Source organism: Electrophorus electricus, chromosome 13, assembly GCF_013358815.1.
Source record: "Electrophorus electricus isolate fEleEle1 chromosome 13, fEleEle1.pri, whole genome shotgun sequence".
Classification (NCBI taxonomy): domain Eukaryota; kingdom Metazoa; phylum Chordata; class Actinopteri; order Gymnotiformes; family Gymnotidae; genus Electrophorus; species Electrophorus electricus.
Window position 1 is genome coordinate 12702963 of NC_049547.1, and position 24043 is coordinate 12727005.

Consider the following 24043-nt stretch of genomic DNA (forward strand, 5'->3'; position numbering starts at 1 on the left):
ATATGAATAAGAGGAGCTGGTTAGACCAAACTGCCAACCGTGTACGTCGTCACAGTAATGGCTGCGCCCTCGTGGGGTACATGTGTATAGGGGATAGTTTCAGTTACTTATAGCTTCTTAAAGGTTCGATTACTGTGAGTATGGATTGTGTGTGCGTGTACGATATTAAAAAACAACGAGTCGTTAACTGTTTATGACGGCGAACTAATTTGATGTATTTTAACTGCCTAGCTAGTATAAAGGCTAGCATTAATCTCTCAATTTAGCTAGGTTAGCTAGTCTCGGTGAGATAGATGTGAGTTGTGACTGTTATATTAGATTATTCTTGTGTTTTGGTGACGCACACAAACAAACACAAAATAACTTAGTAAATAGTTATTTGGTTTAATACTTTTTTTCTGAAAATGTTCCAATGTTATGCTGATGGCACATCCTAACTAGCTAGCTAGCTCAATACTAGCAAGCAGATTGCCTATGCTAACCTAGGATAGCCAGCTAGCTACTGTTCGAAATAGTGTGCCGTAGTCACGTGTATAAAAGTTTGCAGTAATAGTGAAGAAGAATGTATCTCAAAGGTTACGTATAGGTAGCTGCTACAAATCGAGTTCATTAAGTTCATGTAGCTTAATATAACAGTACTGTTTCTTGCAGAGGGAAAGATGAAGACCAAAAAATCGGTTTCAAGGAAGCGCCTTGGATCTTCTAGAAGAGGGATCCTGGTAAAGGGCAAATGGAAGGCCGTGAAGATAGATCCCAGCATGTTTGCTGATGAGGCCATGGGAGAAGTAGTGTGTTTTGAAGAACTAATAGATTATTCCCTGATTGAATCTCAAAAGGCAGCCAATATGTCCCAGTTGTTACAGGAAACGACAGGGAAAAACACAAAGAATAAGAGAAAAGCCAGTGAAACAGACGATGAGGAGACCTTTGTGGACACACTGGAAGCTGCAGAGCTGTCATCAGGTGGTGATGCTGAACAAGTGGTTGATGTGGAGAAACCAGCTAAAAAGCAGAAAAAGAAAAAGAAACATAGGAGTGATGCTAAGACAATAAACCTGAACAAAGATGAGAGTGTAGAATGTCAGGGCACCTTAGAAGCTTCGGCATCTTTGCTTGGAGTGAAAGAGGATCAGACACTACAAGATTCTGGAGGATGCACTAAGGTTACAGAGGAGCAGACTTTGAAAACAAACAGTAAGAAGATGATGAAACAGAAATCAGCTGCAAAACAAACAGAGGCTGCTGCCCATTTAGGCCCTGTTCATAAGGCTAAAAGGAAACCAAAGAACTGGACGGATGCGGCCCTTTCAACCTCAGAAGGCCAGGACACAGATGTGTCAGCATGGAAAGACCTGTTTGTACCTGACCCTGTTTTGAAGGCACTAAGTAAACTTGGATTTTCTGCACCCACTCCAATTCAAGCTCTTGCTCTTCCTCCTGCTATTCGAGACCACTTGGATATTCTGGGTGCAGCAGAGACAGGTAAAGTGATCTCTGGGATTTGTAGCTTTTTGTTGTTGTTTTTTTCAAAATGTTTCTGCAGCCCAAATCATACCTACAGCGCAGTCCATAATAGGTAAATTGTAAAATCACACCATATGTTATTTTGCTTCTGTCTTTCAGCACAGTTGATTTTGAAATAAAGCAGTGACTGTATAATGTATATAAAAAGGGCTGTTATTCCAATATGGTTTACCCAGTATATAGATTAAATATACTCATGTGAAAGATAACATTGTTCCCTTAAACCTCATATTCAGTGTTCCATTTCAAATTCTGCAATGTTCTGGAATACAGCAAAGTAATCTTTACTATTCATTTACTTAGGAAATGCACTGTATTTCTTACATTTAATAGATCTTCTTTTTCTGCTTTTAATGGGTTAACTGTGAGGCGCATACTGATGATACAAATCTTGCTGAAACCTTGTCCCGTCCCGTCCCCATTTCTCAACCTTCAACTGTGTTCATTATGATTATCTATTATACATCAAGACTTTTTCTTTCTTTTTTTTACTGAATACATTTTAATAACACTGAATCATTTTGAATGCGATTTCATGTGAAGCCCTATGTCTTTGCTCTGCAGGAAGTGGGAAGACTTTGTCTTTTGGAATTCCAATGATTCACACCATATTGGAGTGGAAAAAAAGCCTTGACTGCAAGATTGCAGACGCAGGTGGAAAACCTGATTCTGTGATGCAAGTGGAGAGCATTTATTTGCCTGATGGAACATGTGGGGAGACAGCTGACAGAGGCAACCGGGCAAAAGACTTCAGTGCGCATAAGAATGAAAAAATGGACGATGGGGGGGGCAGTGCGGACAGTCAAAATGTGGATGAGGAGAACACCAATGACGATGGTTTCTCTGATGCTGATCAAAGTCAGGGTGATGGTGTGCCAAGTGCAGAGGAAAGTGAAAGCCAAGGAGTGGACTTTAAAACAACTGGGAAGCAAGACAGTGAGAAACAGCCGTTGCTTGGCCTAGTTCTGACCCCTACCAGAGAGTTAGCAGTTCAAGTCAAGCATCATATTGATGCTGTGGCACAGTTCACAGGTCTGTAACATCAATGTGCTGTTTAACATGCTTGACAACAGTGGTTTGTTTGATACCTGAGATCTGTGCTGATGAGAAAATGTTTGAACAGGTGTAAGAACTGCTATTCTTGTGGGCGGCATGGCACCACAGAAGCAACACAGGATGTTGAAGCGCCGGCCGGAAATAGTCATAGCAACACCGGGGCGTCTGTGGGAGATGATTCAGGAGAAGCACCCTCATCTGCGGAACCTGAGGCAGCTCAGGTAATGCTGCAAGGTGCTAAAGCAGAGGTATTCATATCCTGGTCCTTGAGCTCCAGGTGCTACAGAATTTCTACTCTCCCTTTGCTGAGGGGTGAGATAATGACAAAGTGGCCAGTTAGGTCAGCTGTTCAGTTAACTACAAAATCCAACACTGGAAATTGGATTTGAGGTCTATGGTTAAATACTTCTGCATTAAAGTGTTTTTTTCACATGGATCACAAGTTATAGACATAGTCAATGGCATTTTGATTTGTTTATTTTACCATCAAAAAATAGTTTATTCTTTAGTTAATATGGAATTTTCAGTATGTTTGTCCTGTTTCTGTTAGGCCTCTAGGTCCTGTTTTGCATTAATTAGTAAATATGCAGACAGCAGCCATTACAATGTGCAGATTGACCTCCTCAGGTGTCTAGTCATTGACGAAGCTGACCGCATGGTGGAGAAAGGCCATTTTGCTGAGCTTGAGAACCTGCTGGAACTTCTCAACACATCGCACTTCAACCCAAAGAGGCAGACCTTCGTGTTCTCCGCCACGCTGACCATGGTCCACAGCATGCCTGCCCGTCTCCTGCGTAAAAAAAGGCAGACGCAGGAGACGCGCAGCAAGCTGGAGCTCCTCATGGAGAAAGTGGGAATCAAGGGCAAGCCCAAAGTCATCGACCTCACCCGCAAGGAGGCCACGGTGGAGACATTGACCGAGACCAAGATCCACTGCGAGAAGGATGAGAAAGATTATTACCTCTACTACTTCCTGCTGCAGTACCCTGGGCGTACTATGGTGTTTGCCAACAGCATTGACTGCATAAAGAGGCTCAGCTCACTGCTGAATATTTTGGATTGCAACCCACTGCCACTGCATGCTAATATGCACCAGAAACAGCGTCTGAAAAATCTAGAGAGATTTGCAGAAAGAGAAAGGTAAAAGAAAAACAATAAGATGTCCAAGTTTCCCATTTTACCAGTCCTGTCCAATGACCTTTCGCTCATGTTTGGTATTTTCAGGCAACTGAAACACAGGCGACTGATTTATTATGGCTGACAGAATGGTTTTGATACTGATTATTTTAGTGAATAACTTAACATTGTTTAGATTCAAAATTCTAAAAAGGATGAAATTCTTGAGTTTGCGTGCAACTCCTGGCTTGGATTTTGGCTAAATTAATGTTCTCATTTAGATGTTCTCATTTCAAACAGTTGTGTCCTCCTCACCACGGATGTTGCTGCCCGAGGACTTGACATTCCAAATGTTCAGCATGTCATCCACTATCAGGTAATGTCATATCAAATACAGTCGTGACCAAACTTTTGAGCACAAATTTTGGTTTTTACAAAGTTTGCTGCTTCAATTTTATGGTGGCAATTTGCATTAACTCTAGATTGTGAAGAGTGATCAGAGGAATTGCAATTAATTGCAAAGTCATTTCTTGCCATGAAAATTGACAAAAATGACTGCATTCCAGCTACTGTATTTTGGTCCTGCCACAAAATGGCCTGCTAACATAATTTCAGCGATCTTCTCGTTAGCTCAGGAGAAAATGTTAATGAGGACAAGGCAGCTAATCAACCATTTTTCAAATCATCAAGAACTTCAAGGAGAGAGGTTCAATTGCAGTGAAGAAGGGTGCCCAAGAAAGTCAAGCAAGTGTCAGGACCGTCTCCTAAAGAGGATGTAGCTATGGGCTCGGGTCACCACCATTGCAGAGTTTGCTCAGGAATGGCAGAGAGCAGCTGTGAGTTCATCTGCACGCTCAGTGAGGCAAAGGCTTTTGGAGGATGGCATGGTGTCAAGAAGGGCAGCAAAGAAGCCACTTCTCTCCAAGAAAAACATCAAGGACCGACTGACATTCTGCAGGAAGTATAGGGATTGGACTGCAGAGGACTTGGGTAAAGTTATTTTCTATGATGAACCCCCCTTCAGACTGTTTTGGACATCTGGACAACTCCTGAGAAGAAAAGGTGAGCGCTACCATGAGTCCTGTGTAATGCCAACAGTGAGACATCCAAAGACCATTCAGTTGTGGGGTTGCTTCTCATCCAAGGGATTGGGTTTGTTCAAAGTTTGCCATAAGACTGCCATGAATAAGGAAAGGTATCAGAATATCCTCCAAGAGCAACTTCTCCCAACAATCCAGGAGCAATTGATGGAGCACCATTTCACAAGGCAAAAGTGATAACCAAGTGGCTCGGTGAACAAAACATTGAAATTTTGGGTCCATGGCCAGGAAACCCCCAGATCTCAAGCCCATTGAGAAGCTGGGGTCAATCCTCCAAAAGAGGGTGAACAAACAAAAATAGAGAAACTGATCAACCCAAAGCACTGATTAGGCAAGAATGGGTTGCCATCACTCAGGATTTTGCCCAGAAGAGATCATCCTGCATGCCAAGGCGAATCACAGAAATTTTTTTTTTTTAAATAAAGGATCAATACTGTAAATATTAAGTCTGCTTAAACTGAATGTATTTGTCAATAAAAAAAAAACTCATGAAATGCTTATAATTACACTTCACTTTACGATATAAACATCTCACAAAAGGAGCTAAGAAAAACTGAGGCATTAAACATTGTGAAAACAAATTGTCATTCTCAAAACTTTTGGCCACGACTGTAGATGTTAAGTGATTTGATCATTTGAAGTGAAAGGTTGTGCCATATTCATGTTTTAAATTTTGGAAAAGGTCCCAAGGACATCTGAGACATATGTGCATCGCAGTGGGCGTACAGCTCGCGCTGCCAAAGAAGGCCTCAGCCTGCTCCTGATTGGGCCAGATGATATGATGAACTACAAGAAGATCTACAGGACACTGGGGAAGGATGAGGACCTTCCCTTGTTTCCTGTTCAGAACAAATGCATGGCAGCCATTAAGGTATGACACGTATTGTAAATGTAATAACAAAAATCCAGTCTTGTTCAGGTTTCATACCAAGAACTGTCTGCCTAATCTCATTGTTATTCTAATGGCTCAGTTGTGTGCTCACTGACCATTTTGTACAGGAACGTGTTGATGTGGCCAGGAAAATAGAGAAAATGGAATACCACAACAGTCGGCAGAAACAACACAATTCTTGGTTCAGGCAAGCAGCAGAAGAAATGGATATAGACCTGGATGATGACTTGCTTTTGGGTTAGTCATGCTCAGTTATAAAACTACTGTAGGACAGTAGCACTATATTGAATTTGGATAGAAGAGTTCCTTGCAATAAAGAGGTGTTTGACTTGTGTGTTGCAGGAGGTGGCAGAGATGAGGATGAAAGGGAGCATCAGAAGCTAATGAAGGCTCTGAAAAAACAGCTGAAGCAGCTGTTCTCTCAGCCTGTCTTCAAAGCCCATATGAAGACTAAATACCCTACTCAGATGGGCAAGCTGCAGCTTCCCCAGATGCCCCTGGCCAATGAAACGGCACTCATCAGTGTGTGCAAACAAAAACATAAAAGCGAACAGCAACAGAAGCAGAAAAGGAATCAATAGCATCAGCCGTAGTGCTGTTTTAGAAGAGAATGATATAATGGACTTTCAGAATATCACATGGAAATTAATTATGGTTACAGATGAGATCAATGTGAAATTTCTGAACAAAACACACATTGTAATTGTACTCAAAATTAAAAGTACTTTTTTGCAACAACAGTCTCTTGGTAAAACTGTCGACTGATCATTGTCTTTCAGTCAGCAGTGTTAAAAATCCTCTTGAAAGCTCGGCTGTTGGTTATCTCGATGCTTGTAGAGAATGTCATAGTGAAATGTCTTGTAGAGAAGGTACAGGGAAGAGCTGGATCCTCCTGTGATGTTGTGGTATACAAGATGACCATCACTGCCCTCCACAGATATAATACATAGACTAATGTCCAGTGCTTGAGACAGAGCCAGAATCTCTACATGGTCACTCTCCATGCCCATGGCTTCGACTTCCTGAGAAATCACAGGGGCTACTTGTTAACACATGAAAACATGAAGCTCACCTAATTGCTGCAGTAGGCATAATGTAAACAGCCAACCTGAGTACAGTAAACTTTTAAATTGGGGGCCTCCACAAAGTGTTGGAAGAAATCAGCGTGGTTCTGCAGGTGTGCTGAGGTGAAGAGCCTCAGGTACCTCACCATGCTGTCTGAGGTAGCCTGATCATTAAAGAGCCCCAGAAGAGTCTCTTCACAGCCATCTGCTTCAAGTTGATCCAATACACTGAGAAACTTGGAACAATATCAGTTTTTGGTTCATGCTGTAGTTTCTGGTTTATGCATGTCACAATGTTTAACCATGACCATGTACATGAAGTTGCACTATTGTACTTACAGTACTAAGGAAATCCTTAAAGGTACTTTCATCAAACCCTGCAGTTAACAGCTCTTGTTGACCTCTTATCAGTTTGTCCTTAAATCTGACAAAAAGAGTACATTTCACAGACACAGTGAGCTGGTTAAACAGTTGTTTCTAGAGCAAAATACAAGGGTAACTGCTGAATACTTGTGTACCTTTGCATATCACTTTCATTACTCAGCAGTGATTCTAGAAGTTGGAAGCACAGGGCCCTGTAAAAGCAATTCCCATCTCCTTTTACTCTGCGAATACATTCAAACTCATGGCAATTGTCCTACATGAAAGAAAGTAAAGCGATTTGGTTGACATGAAACTACCATTCTTTTTAATCATTGTTTTCCATTCAGTTTTTTTGCTCTACAAACTCTACAAACACACTGTATTTAAGGGACGTCTTACCTGAAATTTGTTAGGAGCTCCTGTCTCTTCCAAGAACTGAGCTGAAATAGACTCTTTGGGTGAAATTAATTTGGACTCATCCATCTGAAATAATGGGTGCACAAGCCATTGACACAGGGAGCCATCAACTTAAAAGATCGTGTTGATAATTTGGTGATCATTATTATAAGTCTTGATCTCATCAAGCTAAATCCATTCTGCGTTCTCTAGACACTATATTATAAACGCCACCATAAGGAACACCTTGTAAGAATACATTGATCGCTTCTGACGGTTTCTGGCTGGATTCTCAACACAGCAGTAACACTTGGTCGTGTACGCTGCTGGGTTTTTTCTAGCACAACACACCACTGCCATGTCAGTGTTGATACTTTGTTGTTGGTTTGCTGCCTAAGCAGTTTCTGGTTAGCAGCGATCTTGTGCTCTGGAATAGGCTGTTCTGCAATTGTACACTTAGAAAATGTAACGATCAGATGGATGTACCTAATAAAGTAGCCAGTGGGTATAGGTAGGCTACAAGATGTTTCTAATTAGCAAAAGTAGCTAGTGAAGATATGATATGCAAATAAATACAATTTCGGAATAACCATGTATCTACCTTAACAGCAAATTTGTGTTATTAAAATAACACAAATAAATCATTGAAATAGCGTCTGTGAAATAATACGCTGTGTACATATTGTTGGTAAAACGATATAATCGTTGTTGTTGTTTTGTTGTTTTTTTACCGTATTTATGGTGTTCAAGAAACACAGGACGAGATGTGAGTAAAGGTCGTCCCAAACACAGCATTCGAAGCTTCTTCCACGCAATTTAAAACGTATTTAGTTTGAAGAGAAGCGAGCAACATTCTGCAATATTTGGCCCTATTAAGACTTCAGATACCGGAACAACACGGTTTAAAGAGACAGCGTCAGGGTGAGTGACAGCCTTAAGATATAAGCTACATTCTCTATTTTGTGAGATCTCTTTAACAATACGAGTGAATAATATTGTATTTCTGGATGTTCAGTCAGAATGTGCCTTTAAACTTTAATAATTTTGAAAGAAATATTACTTTCGATATCGCACTCCGGCCGGTGATGGGCCAAATTAAATGCAATCGCAAATTTAAATGTACATTAAAATATAAAATATAAAATATAAAACACTACAGAAGGGGGGAGGTAACAGCAATTTGTTTAGAAGTTAAATTACCTTTGCATTCAATATAGGAATATTCTGTTAAAATGGGCAGTTTCATTTTCCACCAGCTTTATTTTTACAATAGCATTCCCATGTCTCATTGCATTGTCTTGGAAGAGCTGAGCGAGTCACTTTTCCCACTAGCCTTGCTGGTGCTCTTCAGGTGGACTTTACTGGAGGCATTTCTGGCCACCTCAGATCCTTCTCTTCTCCTATTGGCACTGCCCTTCATCATCTCAGAGCCTGAGGCTGTCAGCCGCAGTGCCCTTCTCTCCATATCTACCTTCTCCACAATGAACTCCTGCAGGAAATTATTAAAGGAAAAAGCCACGATCGATAAAACAATGCTAAATGGAATAATCCAATTTTCTTTTTCAAAAAAGAAACTAAAATGTTGACTTTTTGGTGTACGCTTTTAAAATAAGATTTAAAAATCACATACTCTTGCACAGAACATAAAATAATACAGCAGAACTAATTTCTGAAACCTATAAACTCCAAATTATTCTATTTTAGCAATAATACAGCAATATAGTATTCTCCATCGTTTGTTCTACTTTTTTCCATCTAATGGATTGGCCTAATACAGCAAAGAATGTTTTCTATTGCAGCATATTACACAAACGTCATGTCAACCACCAATAAAACTTAGTAATAGGAGCGCAGGTAACTGAAGCCAGTACAACAGCAATTAGCCATCAATGCATTTTTGCCACAGTTCATGGCATACCTATAACATATCTTTTTGATTTTAACTCCATGAGCAGGTGCTTATTTACCTTTATCATATCCATCATAACCAGCATGTCCATATCTTCCAAAGGTCCATAGTGTTGCAGGTAGCACTGCTGCCCGAGATGTTTCACAGCTATCACAAGACTCCCCGTCTCCTCAGCCTAACCACCAAAGATTAGCAAAGCACCAGGACACATGAACATGACATCTTTTTAAAGAGGGGAGGCATCATATCAACAACTTGCCTACATAATGTTGTTGTCCAGCAGCACTTACCTGTAAAGCAGTATTATCAGTGGTAGAGAGTGTTGTAAAAGATTTGTTAAGCTGAATGTCAGAAATGCAGTTATAAAAACCTTGTCTCGGGACCGGCCCTGGTGAATGTGTTGGGTCATCTCCAGTTGTTTATTCTTCTCTACAATTTGATCCCATTGGGTCTGCAGCTCTGATAACTCTTTATTAGTCATCTATTTTAACAAATAAAGTATAGCTGGATCTTAGATAAAACTACCATGTTCATGTGGTATATTACATTAAAAGAAGTAGTAGGCAAAGGCTGACAAGTAGTGATATAAGTGCCACTGCATTTGCATTCACTGTGTCCTCAGTAGACATAACTAATTTTAATATATGATCAAATATCAATGCTTTATTCAAGCTAGTCCATTATGTTACTTTGATATGCACATGCCAGCTGCATACCAGTTTGCTTGTGTTGTGCTCTTGTTTGAGAGAGTCCAGTTTGTGTTGGCCTTCATCCAGTTCTTTGGTCACGCTGGCCAGGCGCTGCAACAAGTCTTGCTGAGTGATGGACAGGGTCTCATGGCGTCTGATGATGGGCATCACCAAGGATTCAGCCCCATATTCTAGATATTCTTGACATGTGGGCAAGCAAAGTAAACGCCATGATTAAAAGAAGCATCTGGATTCATGTCTTAAAAATGACATCTGAATGCAAATTGCTAGTCTATAAAAGTTTCCAACGTGCAGTGAACACAAACTGCAGATTTAGAAAAGCCCATCATATGTTAGAATTGTTCTCTTACTCTCTGGAAGTAAATCCAGAATCTTCATCAAATAGTCTTCGTAAATCTTATGTTTATCTACCCTTGCTTTTAGACGTTGATGCCTGTGGAAAATAAGCAATGAAACATTCATTCTTCTTATGTTTTTTCAATCTACCAGTAACAAGATGCTTTTTATAGAGTAATGAAATGAGCTACAGATGTGGATGATTTCTGAATACCTGATCTGAAGCTGTTCTAGTTGTGCAGAGAGATCTGAGATATCTTTCTCCATCAGCTGATTCTGCTTTCTCTGCACCTGGTATTTCTTCAAGGCACGGCATCGCTTCACCTCATTTTCCTCCACAAACTTCTCAAATTTTGCTGCTTTATCTTTTGTCTGAGTGAGAGACAGATTGCTTTTAAAATAGCATTACCACTGTCTATCTGACTCAAATGCCCCAGGTTTGACCAATTTTTACAGGTCTAATTGTTTCAAATTGTTTTGAGGTTTACATAGATTAAAAACCTAGAAACACAGGCTAAAATTTTCTTTGCATTTTAGTTTAAATTTACTCACTTCTTGCTGTTTGTGTTGAAGCTGTGACCATTTTTGTTCCAAGGCCTGCATGTGGCCTTTGAACTCCTGCTCTTTCTGCATTAACTGCCTGTTCACTTCATCCAAATGTACCTGCTTCTTTAGCACTAGAGTCCTCTGAAGTGTGTTGACACCTGTATCCAATACTCTACTTGAAGACTATAAAGTTAATTAGCAGAAGTAGTGGTTGTAGGAATACCTTCACTAATAGATAGGCTACAGAATTCCTGTAAATGCCGTTATATATAAAACTATATTCAATATATAACTAAGTTATCCGTAAATTCGTATTCGCAAAGAAGGATAGGAGTGGCATGAGGAAGTCATGACTGACAATTATAACATACTGTATATTCAAAAACCTGTTTGTTAGCTAGCCCATAAAAAGAGGCCTACATACCTCTGTTATGACAGGAATGTGTCTGACATTCTCATCGTGTTCTTTCTTATGAAGAAGACTAGAGTCAGAAGTAAAGACAATTACGCGTCAGCCACATGCATTACTATCATTTTTACTCGCATAGCTTGCAGTTAGATACGGTATGTGGCCACGATTCTACTGTTAAATTAAATAATTAATCTACATAGTGTAATTAGTCTGTATGCAATCGTACCTGACGTCCTCTAATTGCGTTACAAAAATATTTTTTAGTCTATTTTCCACTTTCAATTGTAAACGCGGGTCATCCATGTTCAAAGGGAGAGGCATATCCATGTTATGTGAAGTATTCTGTTTTCAGTAAGAATATTAGCTAAGTTAGTAAAAATAAATGTTCGCGGCCTTGAAGCCCAAACTAAACATTTGTTAGTTTCCCTGTACGACTGTACACAAGAGTGAGCGGTTCAGGTCTTTCCGGGTTGTGTGTTCCCTCAGCTTGTGTTGTAGCTATGTTCCCGGGAAACCATAAAGAAGACAGGAAGGAATGCTTTGAGATCGTTTCTCTGTTGTCATAGCAACACCCCGGGAACGTTTTCTTCCGCTAAAGACTGTGTAGTTTAAATGTTACCTTGCGCTAACCTCTGTGGGACAGCTGCTTTAACTAAACACACACACACACACACACACACACACACACACACACACACACACACACACACACACACACACATATATATATATATATATATATATATATATATATATATATATATATATATATATTTGTGTGTGTATGTGTGTGTGTGTGTGTGTACATATATATATATATATATATATATATATATATATATATATATATATATATATATATATATATATATATATATGTACACACACACACACACACACACACACACACGTCTGGTGGTAAGCTAATTTCTCAGTAGTGAAATGTAAGCCCTACTTAAGTAGACTCACTGCCTCACTCACTGATATCTTTATTTTCCTGATCTTTTACTTCAAAAACAGCCCCATTGCTACAGCCACGTCTATTCTCTTCAATGCGCTGTATCCATTTAATCTGCTATGCCTTTCCAAAGAACTGTCATAAGTGCACGGCGCTGCAGAGGCAAATTACGCTAAACGACACACAGTATCCCCTTAAAAGGTATTTGTAGCTCGGTGAGGTCAGTCTGGCCACGGCCGCTCACTCAGGGAGTGAAACTGGGTTCCTAGGATGCACATTCACGCAGCCTTACTTGGTGAGCAAAGAGTGAGTACAGAATTTCTTAAAATTATTTATTTTGTAAAGCATCATACATCGGTTTACTTGTTTTTGCTCTTCCCTCTGATAGGCCTACCTCTCAGCTCAAAAGGAAAATGAGTTGTAGCATTTAGCAACAAGTTGCACTGGTTCTGCAAATATTACGTTTGGCTGGAGGTGGCTGAAACAGCATGACGCTCACTGAGGTTTAGCAATAACATAATAACAATTGAGGAACTATCACTATCACTTGGTGCATTTTGTACATGTACAGCCATTTTTGCAGACTGTAGCTCATCTGTCATGCGCACTCCTTCAGACATCCTTTATGCCTCACTGACGTGCAAGGACATGGGTGGTTGAGTCACATCACAACTAACATACGGGTATGGTTAACGTTGTAGCTTTTAAATGTTTGTAGAGGCCACCTGATGACGGGACCCCTGCTGACTTCAGCACAGGAGTGTTTTGTTTTGTTTTGTTTTTTTACACATATTCAGTGCTAATACAAGTTTGAAGTCAGCAGCGGTCCCGTCATCAGGTGGCCTCTACGAATAAAGTGAGGGTGTGTATGTGTCGGCTATATTACACTGTAGTAATGGTGTTTGCTGCTGTACTACTAAAATATGCAAGAAATTTGCATTCCATTTGCAGCGATTCAGGACTGAGTAGATTCCAGAATTCATTTAACTGCGTAAAACAGCCTTAAGTGTTCCGACGTGGACTACTGATGTAAGATTTCTCATTAGTCCTGGACATGCTGTTTATGGCTGTTTAAGGTTTTCCTTCATAGTTAAATTCCAGAGGAAGACTGCTATTCTCTCGATTAAATTACTATTCAACTGTACGGAAGTCCACGGAAGAATCATAGGCATACAAACCAGCATACTGTATGGAATATATTGACAGTTTTGCCATGATATTTATTCTGGTCTAATTATGATAAACTAAGGATAGCTGGAAACATTTTATATTCAACTCACTGAGCCATCAAGAGGGTTGTTACAGATGACAAACACTTTTAATTCTTTTCTTTAACGATAGCAGATTGTCAAGCGATATCATATTTTCCTTAGACTTGCAGTTTATCGTAACTAGCTAGCGTTAACTAGCAGGGTAATTCGTCCGAAGCCTGGACATAGGACTTAACGCCTATAACCTGAAAGTTCGTGTTAATTCAGTTCATGAAGATTAAGAGAAAACAGAAAGAGAAATTAGAAAACAATACGACTTAACGATGTCATTCGGAGAGCTCGACATTTAAACCAAGCTACTACAAAAAACGTAAGAGCTGTCGAGTTGTTGCTCATACATGGTAATCCTCAACGGCCTCCCCCACTTGTCAATACCTAAAATTACCACAGCGAACAGCTGAGCTCGTGTCTGCTGCCTGCGCGCGTTCTGTCTCCCTCACGCTCTCTGTGTCGCTCCGTCTCTATTGCTGTCGCTTTCCCCCTAATTATTACAATGACACGGTTTAGTTATGCGGAATATCTTTCGTTGTTTCATTCAAGTGGTACGAGGAGTAACGCTGCGTTGTCCGTGATTGTCGGTGGTGACCGCCAATGTTTTGACAGTGGACGGCGATGTAGGAACCCCGGCGACGTCACTGCAAACCCTTCAGAGTGAGTCCTTTGTTACGGCTTTTCTTGAAAGAACGTTTAATAATCGATATCGATTTTTGCTGTGCAGAATCCGAGCATTCACTTCAGATCCTTCCAGTCACCCTTAGAGTTATTTGTGCACGATAAATTATGAACAAATGATGCCTTTGGCTTTACATTCATTGTCATTATTATCAAAATCTTTGTATTCCCGTCGGTCGGAGAACCTCAAATCTGAATTTCTGATTAATTCAGACGTGTAATTCCCTGATGTCATCAAAAGACTAATTAAACGTGATCTGCTTTGCAGGGATGTACAGCCCATGATAACTGCAGTTAGAAACGGTGAAGTGCAGAGAGTATCTGAACTAGCAGCATCTACTACTACATATATCCCAACAAATTCAGCGATGGAAGACTGGACAGCTCTGCACGAAGCAGCTCACTGTGGTCATGTTAACTGTATGAAAGCTCTACTCAAAGGTAAGTGAATATATGCCAAAGATTTTGTTGTCTTTTCTGTTGATTTGTTTGTCAAAGTTCACTTAGCGCAGGCAAGTACATCTGGATGCTGGGCAGGAAGTTTTGCCTTAATTGTTTCCGTGGAACATTAGTTGGAAAGATAAACTCACTCAACAAGCTGAGCAAACTGGAGTGCTCTTGGAAGATGATTTGATTTGTGCTATGCAAAATGTGAAAGTGCAAAATAAGAAACTAAGAATGTGTGTGTGTGTGTGTGTGTGTGTGTGTGTGTGTGTGTGTGTGTGAGATTTTTCGTCCATCCAGTTAAACCCACTTCAGTAGATAAGCGCACGCTCCAAGAGCAGACAGCTCTGCTAATTGCAACTGACAGAAAACACCTGGAGTGTGTGAAGTGTCTTCTGGAGGCAGGAGCAGACCCAGATATCAGTAATAAAAACAAAGAGACACCACTGTATAAAGGTACAGTGTCTATAACTTTACACATTACATATACTGCACTTCATACTATTTTTATATATGTGAAAGAGAGAAAAAAGGGACAAATATTCATTAAGTCAATCATTATTATTATGAAAGGTAAATATATTGCGTTTGAATGAATTGTGCAATATAGACATGTGTTATATATTTTGTAACATTTACCTATAGCTTGTCAACAAGGGAGCATTGACATAGTGAGAGTAATCTTGGCATTTGGAGGTTCAGTAAACCAGCGGTGTTATCGGGGCTGGACAGCCCTTCATGAAGCAGTAAGACATGGAAGCCCAGAGCTCTGCGAGACCCTTCTTCAGGCTGGAGCTGCTATAGACGCCCCCAACGCTCATGGCATCACCCCACTCCTAGAGGCAGCACGGCATGGGAGGACAACGATCATGGATTATCTCATCTGTAAAGGTGTGCTATCACAGGCCTGAAATAATCATGCCATTTCACCATCCCTGATAAGATGATGGGCACCCATGTGCAGGAGGGGAAATCTGCCATATTCATTGGTTGTTCTGTAGTGTTGGGAGCAGTGGCTCTCACTTCACACATTTGTAATTACATGGTGTTAATATTTGTTTCACTAATCTTACCGAATAATTCATTGTAATTCATGAATAATATGCCTAAAAATAATAAATAAATATACCTTTGAGTCTAAGACTTTAAACATACTTTCACTTTACATTTATATATAGACCAATTATGTCTTGTAAAAACAAATTGCAACATCATAGAAGTTTTTTATTTAGAAGTTTTTTTTAATTACATATGTCTATGACTTAAGTAAATAGAATTTTGTATTCTACACTTATATATTCAACAGTTTGAGACTGATTAATTTTGTCAGCTTGCCATGCCCTGTCTATCTATTCTATAACTGTAAGAATATGTAATCAGGCAGAGGCTATAGTATCTGCTCTAGTCTGATAGGGCCTGACTAATGGAGGAGAACTCCTGATAGCATACATACTTCAACTAACAATAACTCGAAGAGACAAAAGGTCACTTAAAGCCCAGTTCATTTGCACTGTATCATGGAAATTGTAACAAAATATTTTAAGCCCCTCTCTGCCGTGTTTGATAAGTGTCCCTGTAAATAAAGATGAAAGGCAACATCCTGACATCACCAGCTCTTGTTCTTTCTATCTCTAAAGGTGCTGGTGTGAACCTGCAGTCGTGTGAGGGGACTACTGCCCTGAGTGAAGCCAGCAAGCATGGCCAAAGAGGCATGATAGAGCTTCTGCTTAGACACCATGCAGATGCCAACAAAGCCTCCAAAACTGGACTCCTGCCTCTCCATATCGCTGCCCAGCATGGCCAAAGAGAGTAAGCAGAATCATGGAGACAGTATAGTAGCTATTACCTGCGATGCGATACTTTTCTTTCAAGAGTCACGCGCTGTACAGAGTCTACATCTTTTAAAGACTGGGAACACCACTGGCCGCCCAGACAGCTGTAGTAGAAACTGCTGTCGTCACTGACGGCTGTGTGTTCACAGTGTAACACGACCCAATATTGGGTTCACATTTTGACCTCCAGCCAAGGGACCCAAGAAGGTTGAGGGTGAGAAAAACAAATGACATGACAAAGAACATTATACTGACAGTGCCTGCTGTGTGGCAGGTGATGCAGTCACAGCATTTTCCTTAAGTTGCAGCTGCTAGTAGTCATCGTGTTTGCCAACTGATGTAAAACAAGAGGTAGTTTCACTGGTCAATGATTTTGCTTCCTCCCAGTTTTTTTTTTTTTTGTACTTTTGTATTACCCATAGCTTTTTGTTTCAGTATACGCATATGCCATTATGCATAATATGGAAAAGCAGTACCAAGGAAAGTGAATGACCTCTGTGCTGGCAGACTACTGCTGGACACTGGGGTGTTTCTGATTCCAAATCTAGGCAATTATTATACATTGTACATTTTAGAAGTACGTTTGTGCATATTTTAAGTGTAACATCCCTTATGAATAAGTAATATATACTTAATATAAAACTTAATTGAGCTGTCACTTAAAAAAATATGCATGATAGAAAAAAAATCTAAAACATCCAAATCAGTGTAGTATAAGGTCTATCTATTTTAGGCAAAAAAGTTAAAATTTTGTTGCTGGTGTAATAAATGGCCACCAAATTATCTTTAAAATCTAACTGTCATTGGGTCTCTTTGTCCACACCTAACCTGAGTTCTGTTTCATCTCAAGGCAGAACCTAGGCTTGTGTTAATTGTGGCTTGGTTATCTTATTTTTCTCCAGGATTGTCTCTTTGCTTCTACCTGTCACTAGTAGAGTTAAAATACGGCAAAGCGGCATCACCCCCCTCCATCTGGCAGCTGAGTTCAACCAGGAAGAGGTTGTGAACTTCTTGATCAAAATAGGCTGCGACGTCAATGCCAGGCTGTCTCATGAGCGATCAGCCATGTTTCATGACCACCGCACCACTGCTCTGTACTGTGCCGTTGCAGCGGGCAACGCAGGAGTTGTGGACAGCTTGCTTAGGGCTGGAGCCAACCCAAACCTGGACCCTTTCAGCCCACTGCTGGTTGCAGTGCGCCAGGGCAGCTTCAGGATTATTTCCTCACTAGTGGAACATGGTGCTGATGTAAATGTTCACATACCAGCTCATCCCACAGATTTTCCAGGAGTGCTGTTTTGCACACATCATCAGGGACTTTTACGGTATCTGCTGGACAATGGCTGCCAGGCACAGGATTGTTTTAGGTGTGACCATACAGACTCCAGGCAAACTGTCTCCATCTCTCAAAATGTGAGAGGGGATACAAGCCAGAGGACACACTCGGAGATGGAAAATGCAGTTCCATCACAAACAAGCTGCACAGATTCAGCCTCCAGAGATCTACAGGTAGGGACTCAGAAATGTAGTAGGTAATAATTATTTTTGACCATTTTGATAATGCATACCTTTTTAATATTTTAACATTTTTATCTCCAGATACAATCTCCATAACAAATCAAGGAAGGCTTTTTGTCAAATACAGTGTTATTGCTGTTATTTAATAGTATGTATTTTAGATTATGTAAATGGTTTAAATTCATCCTCATTAACAACATATTATGTATCTTGAGGATTATCACACCAAATACTGCTAAAAGCACTGTGCAAACCCAGTACCTTGAATGAGATTAGCATGTCCTCGCAAATTAAAGTCTGCTAAAAATTTGTTAATTTAGTAATGAGTTAATTTAGTAACTAGCATATGTTAAAGAGTATTTTTACATTTGAATGTTTATGACAGTGCCAAGTACCTGTGCCTTTTTGTGCCAAATCTCTATCTTCAGTTTTGTGAATGGGTCACCTCCCCATCTGTGTGTCATATGGCTGCACCTCTGATCAGCCTGCTCCTGGAGTATACAGGGAACGTCCGATTGTGTTCCAGAGTGACTGAATGCTTAAACGGCAAGCAAGAGTGGGTTGCCATTAAAGGAAAAGCTTGTGAGTAAAACTCTTCTGGTTTCTTAAAATTCTGGCTTTTTTATGTGCTTCTGTTCCATTCAAAATGACTTCCAAGAATTTTTCTTACCTGTCTGAACTGAATCGAGGTGGACTATGACTGTTCTTAAAGTTTGGTGTCTCCACAGTTTCTCCTCGCCCTCTCATGCACCTGTGCAGACTGAAGGTTCGTGAGCAGGTTGGTGCCCAGAGACTGCTGTTACTCAACACTCTTCCACTTCCAGGCAGACTTCTCCACTACCTGTACTGGTCCCAGACAGACACCAGAGAATGCCTAGGTGCAAAACTCAGGCCAGCTCCAAATCAAAGTGCAGGATGACATGGCCACTTAAGTGTTCTCTTATCTCCAGTGTCAGTGTCCGTTTCCACACCATTCTGGAAAAGTTAGGCCAAGGGAAGGATTCCGTGGTGAAACAGATAAGCACACGTGAAATTCTAAAGAATGTTGCTTCTGGTGCAGTAAATTTCTTTTTGTTTAAGCATTGTTGACTATTTTGTTAGGGGGGTTTTGTGCTTTTTGTGTGCATTTGCATATTTATGTAAAGGAAAGATGATAGTTTTTTAGTATTTCTCTAATGAATCATTCAGTAAGTCCACACAAGATGGTTTTAATTTTGCAGAATATTAGTCGTATATTTACAGTTGCAGGAAAACATTGTCCAGACTATAACCAAAGAAACAATTGTCTAAATGCATTAATCACACTGCGGAACATGGCTGCTCAGTAGACTGAAGCTGTGTGTCACTCTAGTGACTTACCCAAAATTATGTAATATATGCAAAATTGCATGGTATATAGGAATAAGAGAAATGGGTTCAAGAAAAAGGGTTGCAGAAATGTGCTTGTGAAATGTGACCATTCTTGCTTTTTTAAAATTTTATTTCCTTTTTGTTTACACCAAGGATAAGTTAAACTCTATTGAGAGACTCTGGCTTTATTTAATAACCAACCATAAGATGAATTTAACAGAAGATGCACAAGACTGATGGGCAAACAGACTGTAGTTGATCTTTCCAAATATGCATATAATAATGTATTAAAAGTGTGACAAAAAATAGTGGAATTAAAATACTGTTTTGCTTTATCTAAATGATTTGAGGTAGCATAAAATAACATTTATGACTTTTTATAAATGTATTTCAGAATTTTTTAAAATGTATTTACAAATATACTGCACAGATATTATTTGAATTGTATTGTGGAATATCTCAGGCACCAATTATCTGCAGAATATCCGTACGCTTAAATATCGGTGATTTATGTCATTTCATCACCAATAAAGTTAATTTTAACCGTTAATTTTAGCTTCTAAAACAATCCCAGAATACAAAACACGGTGTAATGAAACCCCTTAGCGCAATAACATAGTAATGTCTTGATTCGAGTTCATTGGTTTATTGATGATTTAAGTGCTTAATAAGAAATTGGTAGGCCTAAGGCCTAATAACTGCCGATAACGCGGTGAATAATTAAAATTCAGCCTAGTATATCAGTACAAACCTAACTCTGAATGACATGAAAATATTTACATTTCAACTTCGCCATCTCAGCAAATAATAGTTCATTTAACACATTACAATCATATTCAGACATATCTGCGGACTTTTAGACGGCTAAATAAAACCAAACACACTGAAAATGGATGAAGAGACAGGTTTAGTTGGAATTGGTTTGACCACGACATGTTTTGTGTTATTTGTCAGTCCGTCTTCAAATTCATTTCCATATATTTTGGATCTGAGCCCCACGTCGGGAATGTTTGTATGAGGCGCTATAAGATGACTCTGGAAAATATGGTTCCCGTGGTACTGAAAGGGACAGCACCCGCAAAGGTGCACATGCGTGGATGTCAAATCAACCTTGAGCGGTTCCGTGTCAGAAGTTCCACGTCGATTAGACAGCAGTAAGTTAGCTTTTTGTTCATCATGAACTTTGATCCTTTTCTCACCCCCAGACTCCGCAGATTCATATCTTACAATTCCGTTTGAGCTTCTCTTCCAAGCATACTCAAAATATTCGCGAGAGCCCTGAGAAGATCTTGGTTCTTCCCAAAAGGAAGCTGGGAGCTGCCGTTTGCGCATGGGAACCTGTCCGGATAAGTTTTGGTTCTCTGTATTGAGGTTCAAATCCAGATCTTCTCCCGCGCGCAGATTTAGCTCTTGCTTTTCATTTAAATGGGACATATTTTTAGCTCTCTCGTGCGTCAAAATAATAGGCTTGTCCTCTGTTATTTTGGGAGCGCTCGCGTCGGTTATTCTGTGCGCATGGCACCGAGGCATCCTCGAGTACTTCTGCGAGAATCGTTTCAATTGTTTCTGAAGATATTTTCTGTGGTCTACGGAGCGTCTGCAAGGGGCGGATTTATCCAAGGCTGCCTTGATGTCGCTGGAGGCCAAGTTAACAAAGTTCAGTAATGTTTTTACCTCGCTGTCAGAGCTTGCCATGTTTTTTCAAGTCGATGTCTTTTAATCCATTCCGCTGACGCGCATCTCACTTTCAATGAAATAAAAGTAATTTCAGAAATAAAACTTCATTTGACAGGTGCTGATTCCTACTGTACAGAATATGATTTATCCTTTATGGGAAAATATACCAACTAGATATATATTCGCTAATTTTCGCGCAAATCGTTTAATCTTTTAGCGCAAACCTCTAGCTCTAATAAAACTCGCTATTTCGTGAAACGATGCTGTCCAGCTTTGCTGCCCCCTCACTGGAATAGTTTAACCACTTGAACAAGCTGAATGAATATAAACTTCGTGTAGTTATGGTGCTTTCTTTAAGCCAATCAGCGACCTCAGTTCCCTCACAATGCACCCCAATGAGCTACCGAGTTCCCCGGTATCGAATTCTTTGCCAGCGCAAATTGTTGTCATGGAAATCCCACAAGAAAAGCGGCTAATAGATGCAATATTTCTTTGTTGCGTCTGTTGTATCATCTTCCCCACGCTCATCGGATTCCGTCAAGACGAAGGTTTTTTTATTCTTATTTTTATTAAATAGGCTACGTGACCTTTAAAACGGTGACCTACGGTAAGTTAGCTACATAGCTTAAACATCAAACATTTCGTATATCTTAAGTCTCTGTCCACGAGCTGGGGTGCTGGCATGCTTCACCGGGACAGGACAATACGAGCTTTTAGGGTTTCGTTCGGTCTAGTTTTAACTGTTTTGATCTAAAGTTCTCTTCTCTACCTAAGAGTGATGTCAGAAGAAGTAGGATTTGGGGAGAAATCTAAAGAGATGTGCGCATAACCATGGAAAGGGGGCTTGAACGCTCAAGAATCTTGTCTTTCTGTTTGCCCCCTCAATCGAGCAACACAAAAGCTGAATTACTCATTCAAACCTCGCGGGACAAAAGCGAAGGAGCTGGATAGCACTCCTGCATTTGTAGTCAAACATTTAGAGACTTAAATCGAGTCGTCATGAAGGAGAAAGAGTTAGACAAAGCCCATAGAATTGCCATCAGCAAACATTTTCCTGTGTCATATTAGTGGGGTCTCCATGACTCCTTCTGGCCTGGGGACAATAGCACAAGTTTGCACACTCGAATACTGTCACCCTGCCAACGCCGACAAGGGCCAGAAACGGGACAATCCCTGCAAAAAGCACGGGCTCCGCGGGGAAGGTCGCAATAGAAAAGGAAAAAGGGACTTGTGAAATGCTAATTGAGCTCCGTCCCACATTGAGAGGGGGGAAAGAGAGCAAGCTACCTATCCTCCCGTTGAGCTGCCTCCTCCTGGCAGAGGGGAATTAGTTCTGAGGAGCTGTTGTCTGGACAGCACATTGCGAGGCATGTCCTCCCAAACACCTTAGCTTCACACACTGGTCCATGTGTGTGTGTGTGTGTGTGTGTGTGTATGTGTGTGTGTATGTATGTGTATATATATATATATATATATATATATATATATATATATATATATATATATATATATATATATATATATATATATATATATATATCATGGCCTAAGCTGCTGACTGGAGAAGATAGGACTAGTACATGGTCTTTTGTGTCAACTGTCGCAGTTAGCCCAGGGTTTTTATTACCAGTCCTCATACACTGGCCCTACAGCTCAGAGTCTTTAGAATATCTGCAGGACTCCATTGTCATTCTCTCTTTCTGTTCTCACCACTCCTCTGTCCATCTCAAAAGGCCAATTAAACAATAGCACGCCCCTCCCTGGCGGCCGGCCTCACTCCTGCTCTTTTGAAGTAACCAAGAAAGAGGGAGGAAAGAAGAAAATACGATGGGCTAATAAACCCCCAGTGTCTGCTTGTCTCTTCGACAGCCTGAGGAAGACGGATGGTTGGATTGTAAGACAGATGATTGATTTATTCGCAAGTGAAAGATGCAGTATGTAAACATGGATGGATTTACATACGTATTACACTTATCCATGTATTTGCATGCTTTTAATTTGCATGCAAGACTTGAGAGGAACTAAGGACAGTCATAATTCTTGTATGAGTTCAGTAGAAAACAGGTTGTATCAATACATTATATTTACTATTTCCTTGCATATACTCAGTGACAGGTGTATTTAAAGCCAACTTATTTACAAAATGTTTAAAAGAACGGATGCATCTTTTAAACCATAAATAATGTATAGTGAGATCAGTTTAGGTTTTGGCAGAAATGTTATTAAACAAAACATTTCCAAGCTGATGGGGCATTAAATAAATGGTAAGCATCTTTAGGTCACTGAAAATCATTTGATAATTAAATTGTATGTATGTATTTGTTTATTTAAAACATAACACATTTGTATGTGGTATTCCTGCTATTTTCAGTGTCTCCCACTAGAGGAGAGCAGAGATTTGCTGAAACAAATCTACCATTAATGCAGCACAGAACCAGAACATAAAGCATGCTTATACAAGCTCAAAGCATCAGTGGACATTAAAATGTTTCTTGTGATCTTTGAGGTAATACCTTTTTAAAAAGATGTGGTCCACATGGTTTCCAATCACCCAATTTATTAAAAACTTCTACCTGGCACATATACTTACTGACCCTAAACTTAGATGATCACACTGATAATGGAACTCTATCTGACAGGATTTTTATTCCAGCACATCAATGACACTGACTTGATACTAGCATGATAGTGGGTGTTGCTCTGGCATGAGCATAATAGGCACAGTAGTGTTGGTGGCGCTTGTTCACATCAGTGGCATTGGATTGAGAGTGGTCTGCCACCCAATAGTACAATGAGCAGTTCATTGGTCGTGGAAGATTTGGAGGATTGCTAAAACAAACTGTACATAAATATATATGTTGGGCATTACATATCTTTTCCAATATTGGTGCAAGGCT

The 24043-nt window shown here is 40.0% G+C and overlaps 5 protein-coding genes across 6 annotated transcripts; 2 read left to right on the top strand and 3 right to left on the bottom strand.

Moving 5' to 3' along the window:
- Positions 1 to 57: 57 nt before the first annotated feature.
- ddx24 (DEAD (Asp-Glu-Ala-Asp) box helicase 24) lies at positions 58 to 6423 on the top strand. The gene is made up of 9 exons (XM_027011594.2): positions 58 to 134; positions 652 to 1482; positions 2089 to 2556; positions 2648 to 2801; positions 3208 to 3720; positions 3997 to 4072; positions 5479 to 5667; positions 5796 to 5925; positions 6031 to 6423. Exons 2-9 carry the CDS (start codon positions 660 to 662, stop codon positions 6267 to 6269), a joined length of 2592 nt encoding a protein of 863 aa, XP_026867395.2. The 5' UTR covers positions 58 to 134; positions 652 to 659; the 3' UTR covers positions 6270 to 6423.
- Positions 6285 to 8408, bottom strand: LOC113578391 (ubiquitin thioesterase OTUB2). Its single transcript, XM_027011600.2, has 6 exons — positions 8243 to 8408; positions 7515 to 7598; positions 7271 to 7389; positions 7092 to 7176; positions 6797 to 6988; positions 6285 to 6710 (listed from the first exon to the last, which is right to left on the bottom strand). Exons 2-6 carry the CDS (start codon positions 7596 to 7598, stop codon positions 6477 to 6479), a joined length of 714 nt encoding a protein of 237 aa, XP_026867401.2. The 5' UTR covers positions 8243 to 8408; the 3' UTR covers positions 6285 to 6476.
- A 79-nt stretch (positions 8409 to 8487) lies between these two features.
- On the bottom strand, positions 8488 to 11878 carry si:ch1073-416d2.4 (coiled-coil domain-containing protein 42 homolog). The gene is made up of 9 exons (XM_027011598.2): positions 11651 to 11878; positions 11437 to 11494; positions 11019 to 11195; positions 10681 to 10838; positions 10481 to 10563; positions 10137 to 10309; positions 9791 to 9901; positions 9479 to 9595; positions 8488 to 9000 (listed from the first exon to the last, which is right to left on the bottom strand). The coding sequence occupies exons 1-9, from the start codon at positions 11749 to 11751 to the stop codon at positions 8797 to 8799; spliced, it is 1182 nt and encodes a 393-aa protein (XP_026867399.2). The 5' UTR covers positions 11752 to 11878; the 3' UTR covers positions 8488 to 8796.
- Positions 11879 to 13016: 1138 nt separating this feature from the next.
- Positions 13017 to 20019, top strand: asb2b (ankyrin repeat and SOCS box containing 2b). Of its 2 annotated transcripts, XM_027011597.2 has the most exons (9): positions 13017 to 13065; positions 14194 to 14304; positions 14594 to 14766; positions 15070 to 15225; positions 15415 to 15660; positions 16407 to 16578; positions 17504 to 18110; positions 18548 to 18701; positions 18848 to 20019. In XM_027011597.2, exons 3-9 carry the CDS (start codon positions 14607 to 14609, stop codon positions 19036 to 19038), a joined length of 1686 nt encoding a protein of 561 aa, XP_026867398.2. In that variant the 5' UTR covers positions 13017 to 13065; positions 14194 to 14304; positions 14594 to 14606; the 3' UTR covers positions 19039 to 20019. The 2 variants fall into 2 exon arrangements, with proteins under 2 accessions (XP_026867398.2, XP_026867397.2); XM_027011596.2 differs by lacking the exon at positions 13017 to 13065 and having other exon boundaries at positions 13702 to 14304.
- On the bottom strand, positions 19596 to 21422 carry LOC113578390 (protein FAM181A). The gene has a single exon (XM_027011599.2). The coding sequence runs from the start codon at positions 21162 to 21164 to the stop codon at positions 20334 to 20336; it is 831 nt and encodes a 276-aa protein (XP_026867400.2). The 5' UTR covers positions 21165 to 21422; the 3' UTR covers positions 19596 to 20333.
- Between the last annotated feature and the right edge of the window lie 2621 nt (positions 21423 to 24043).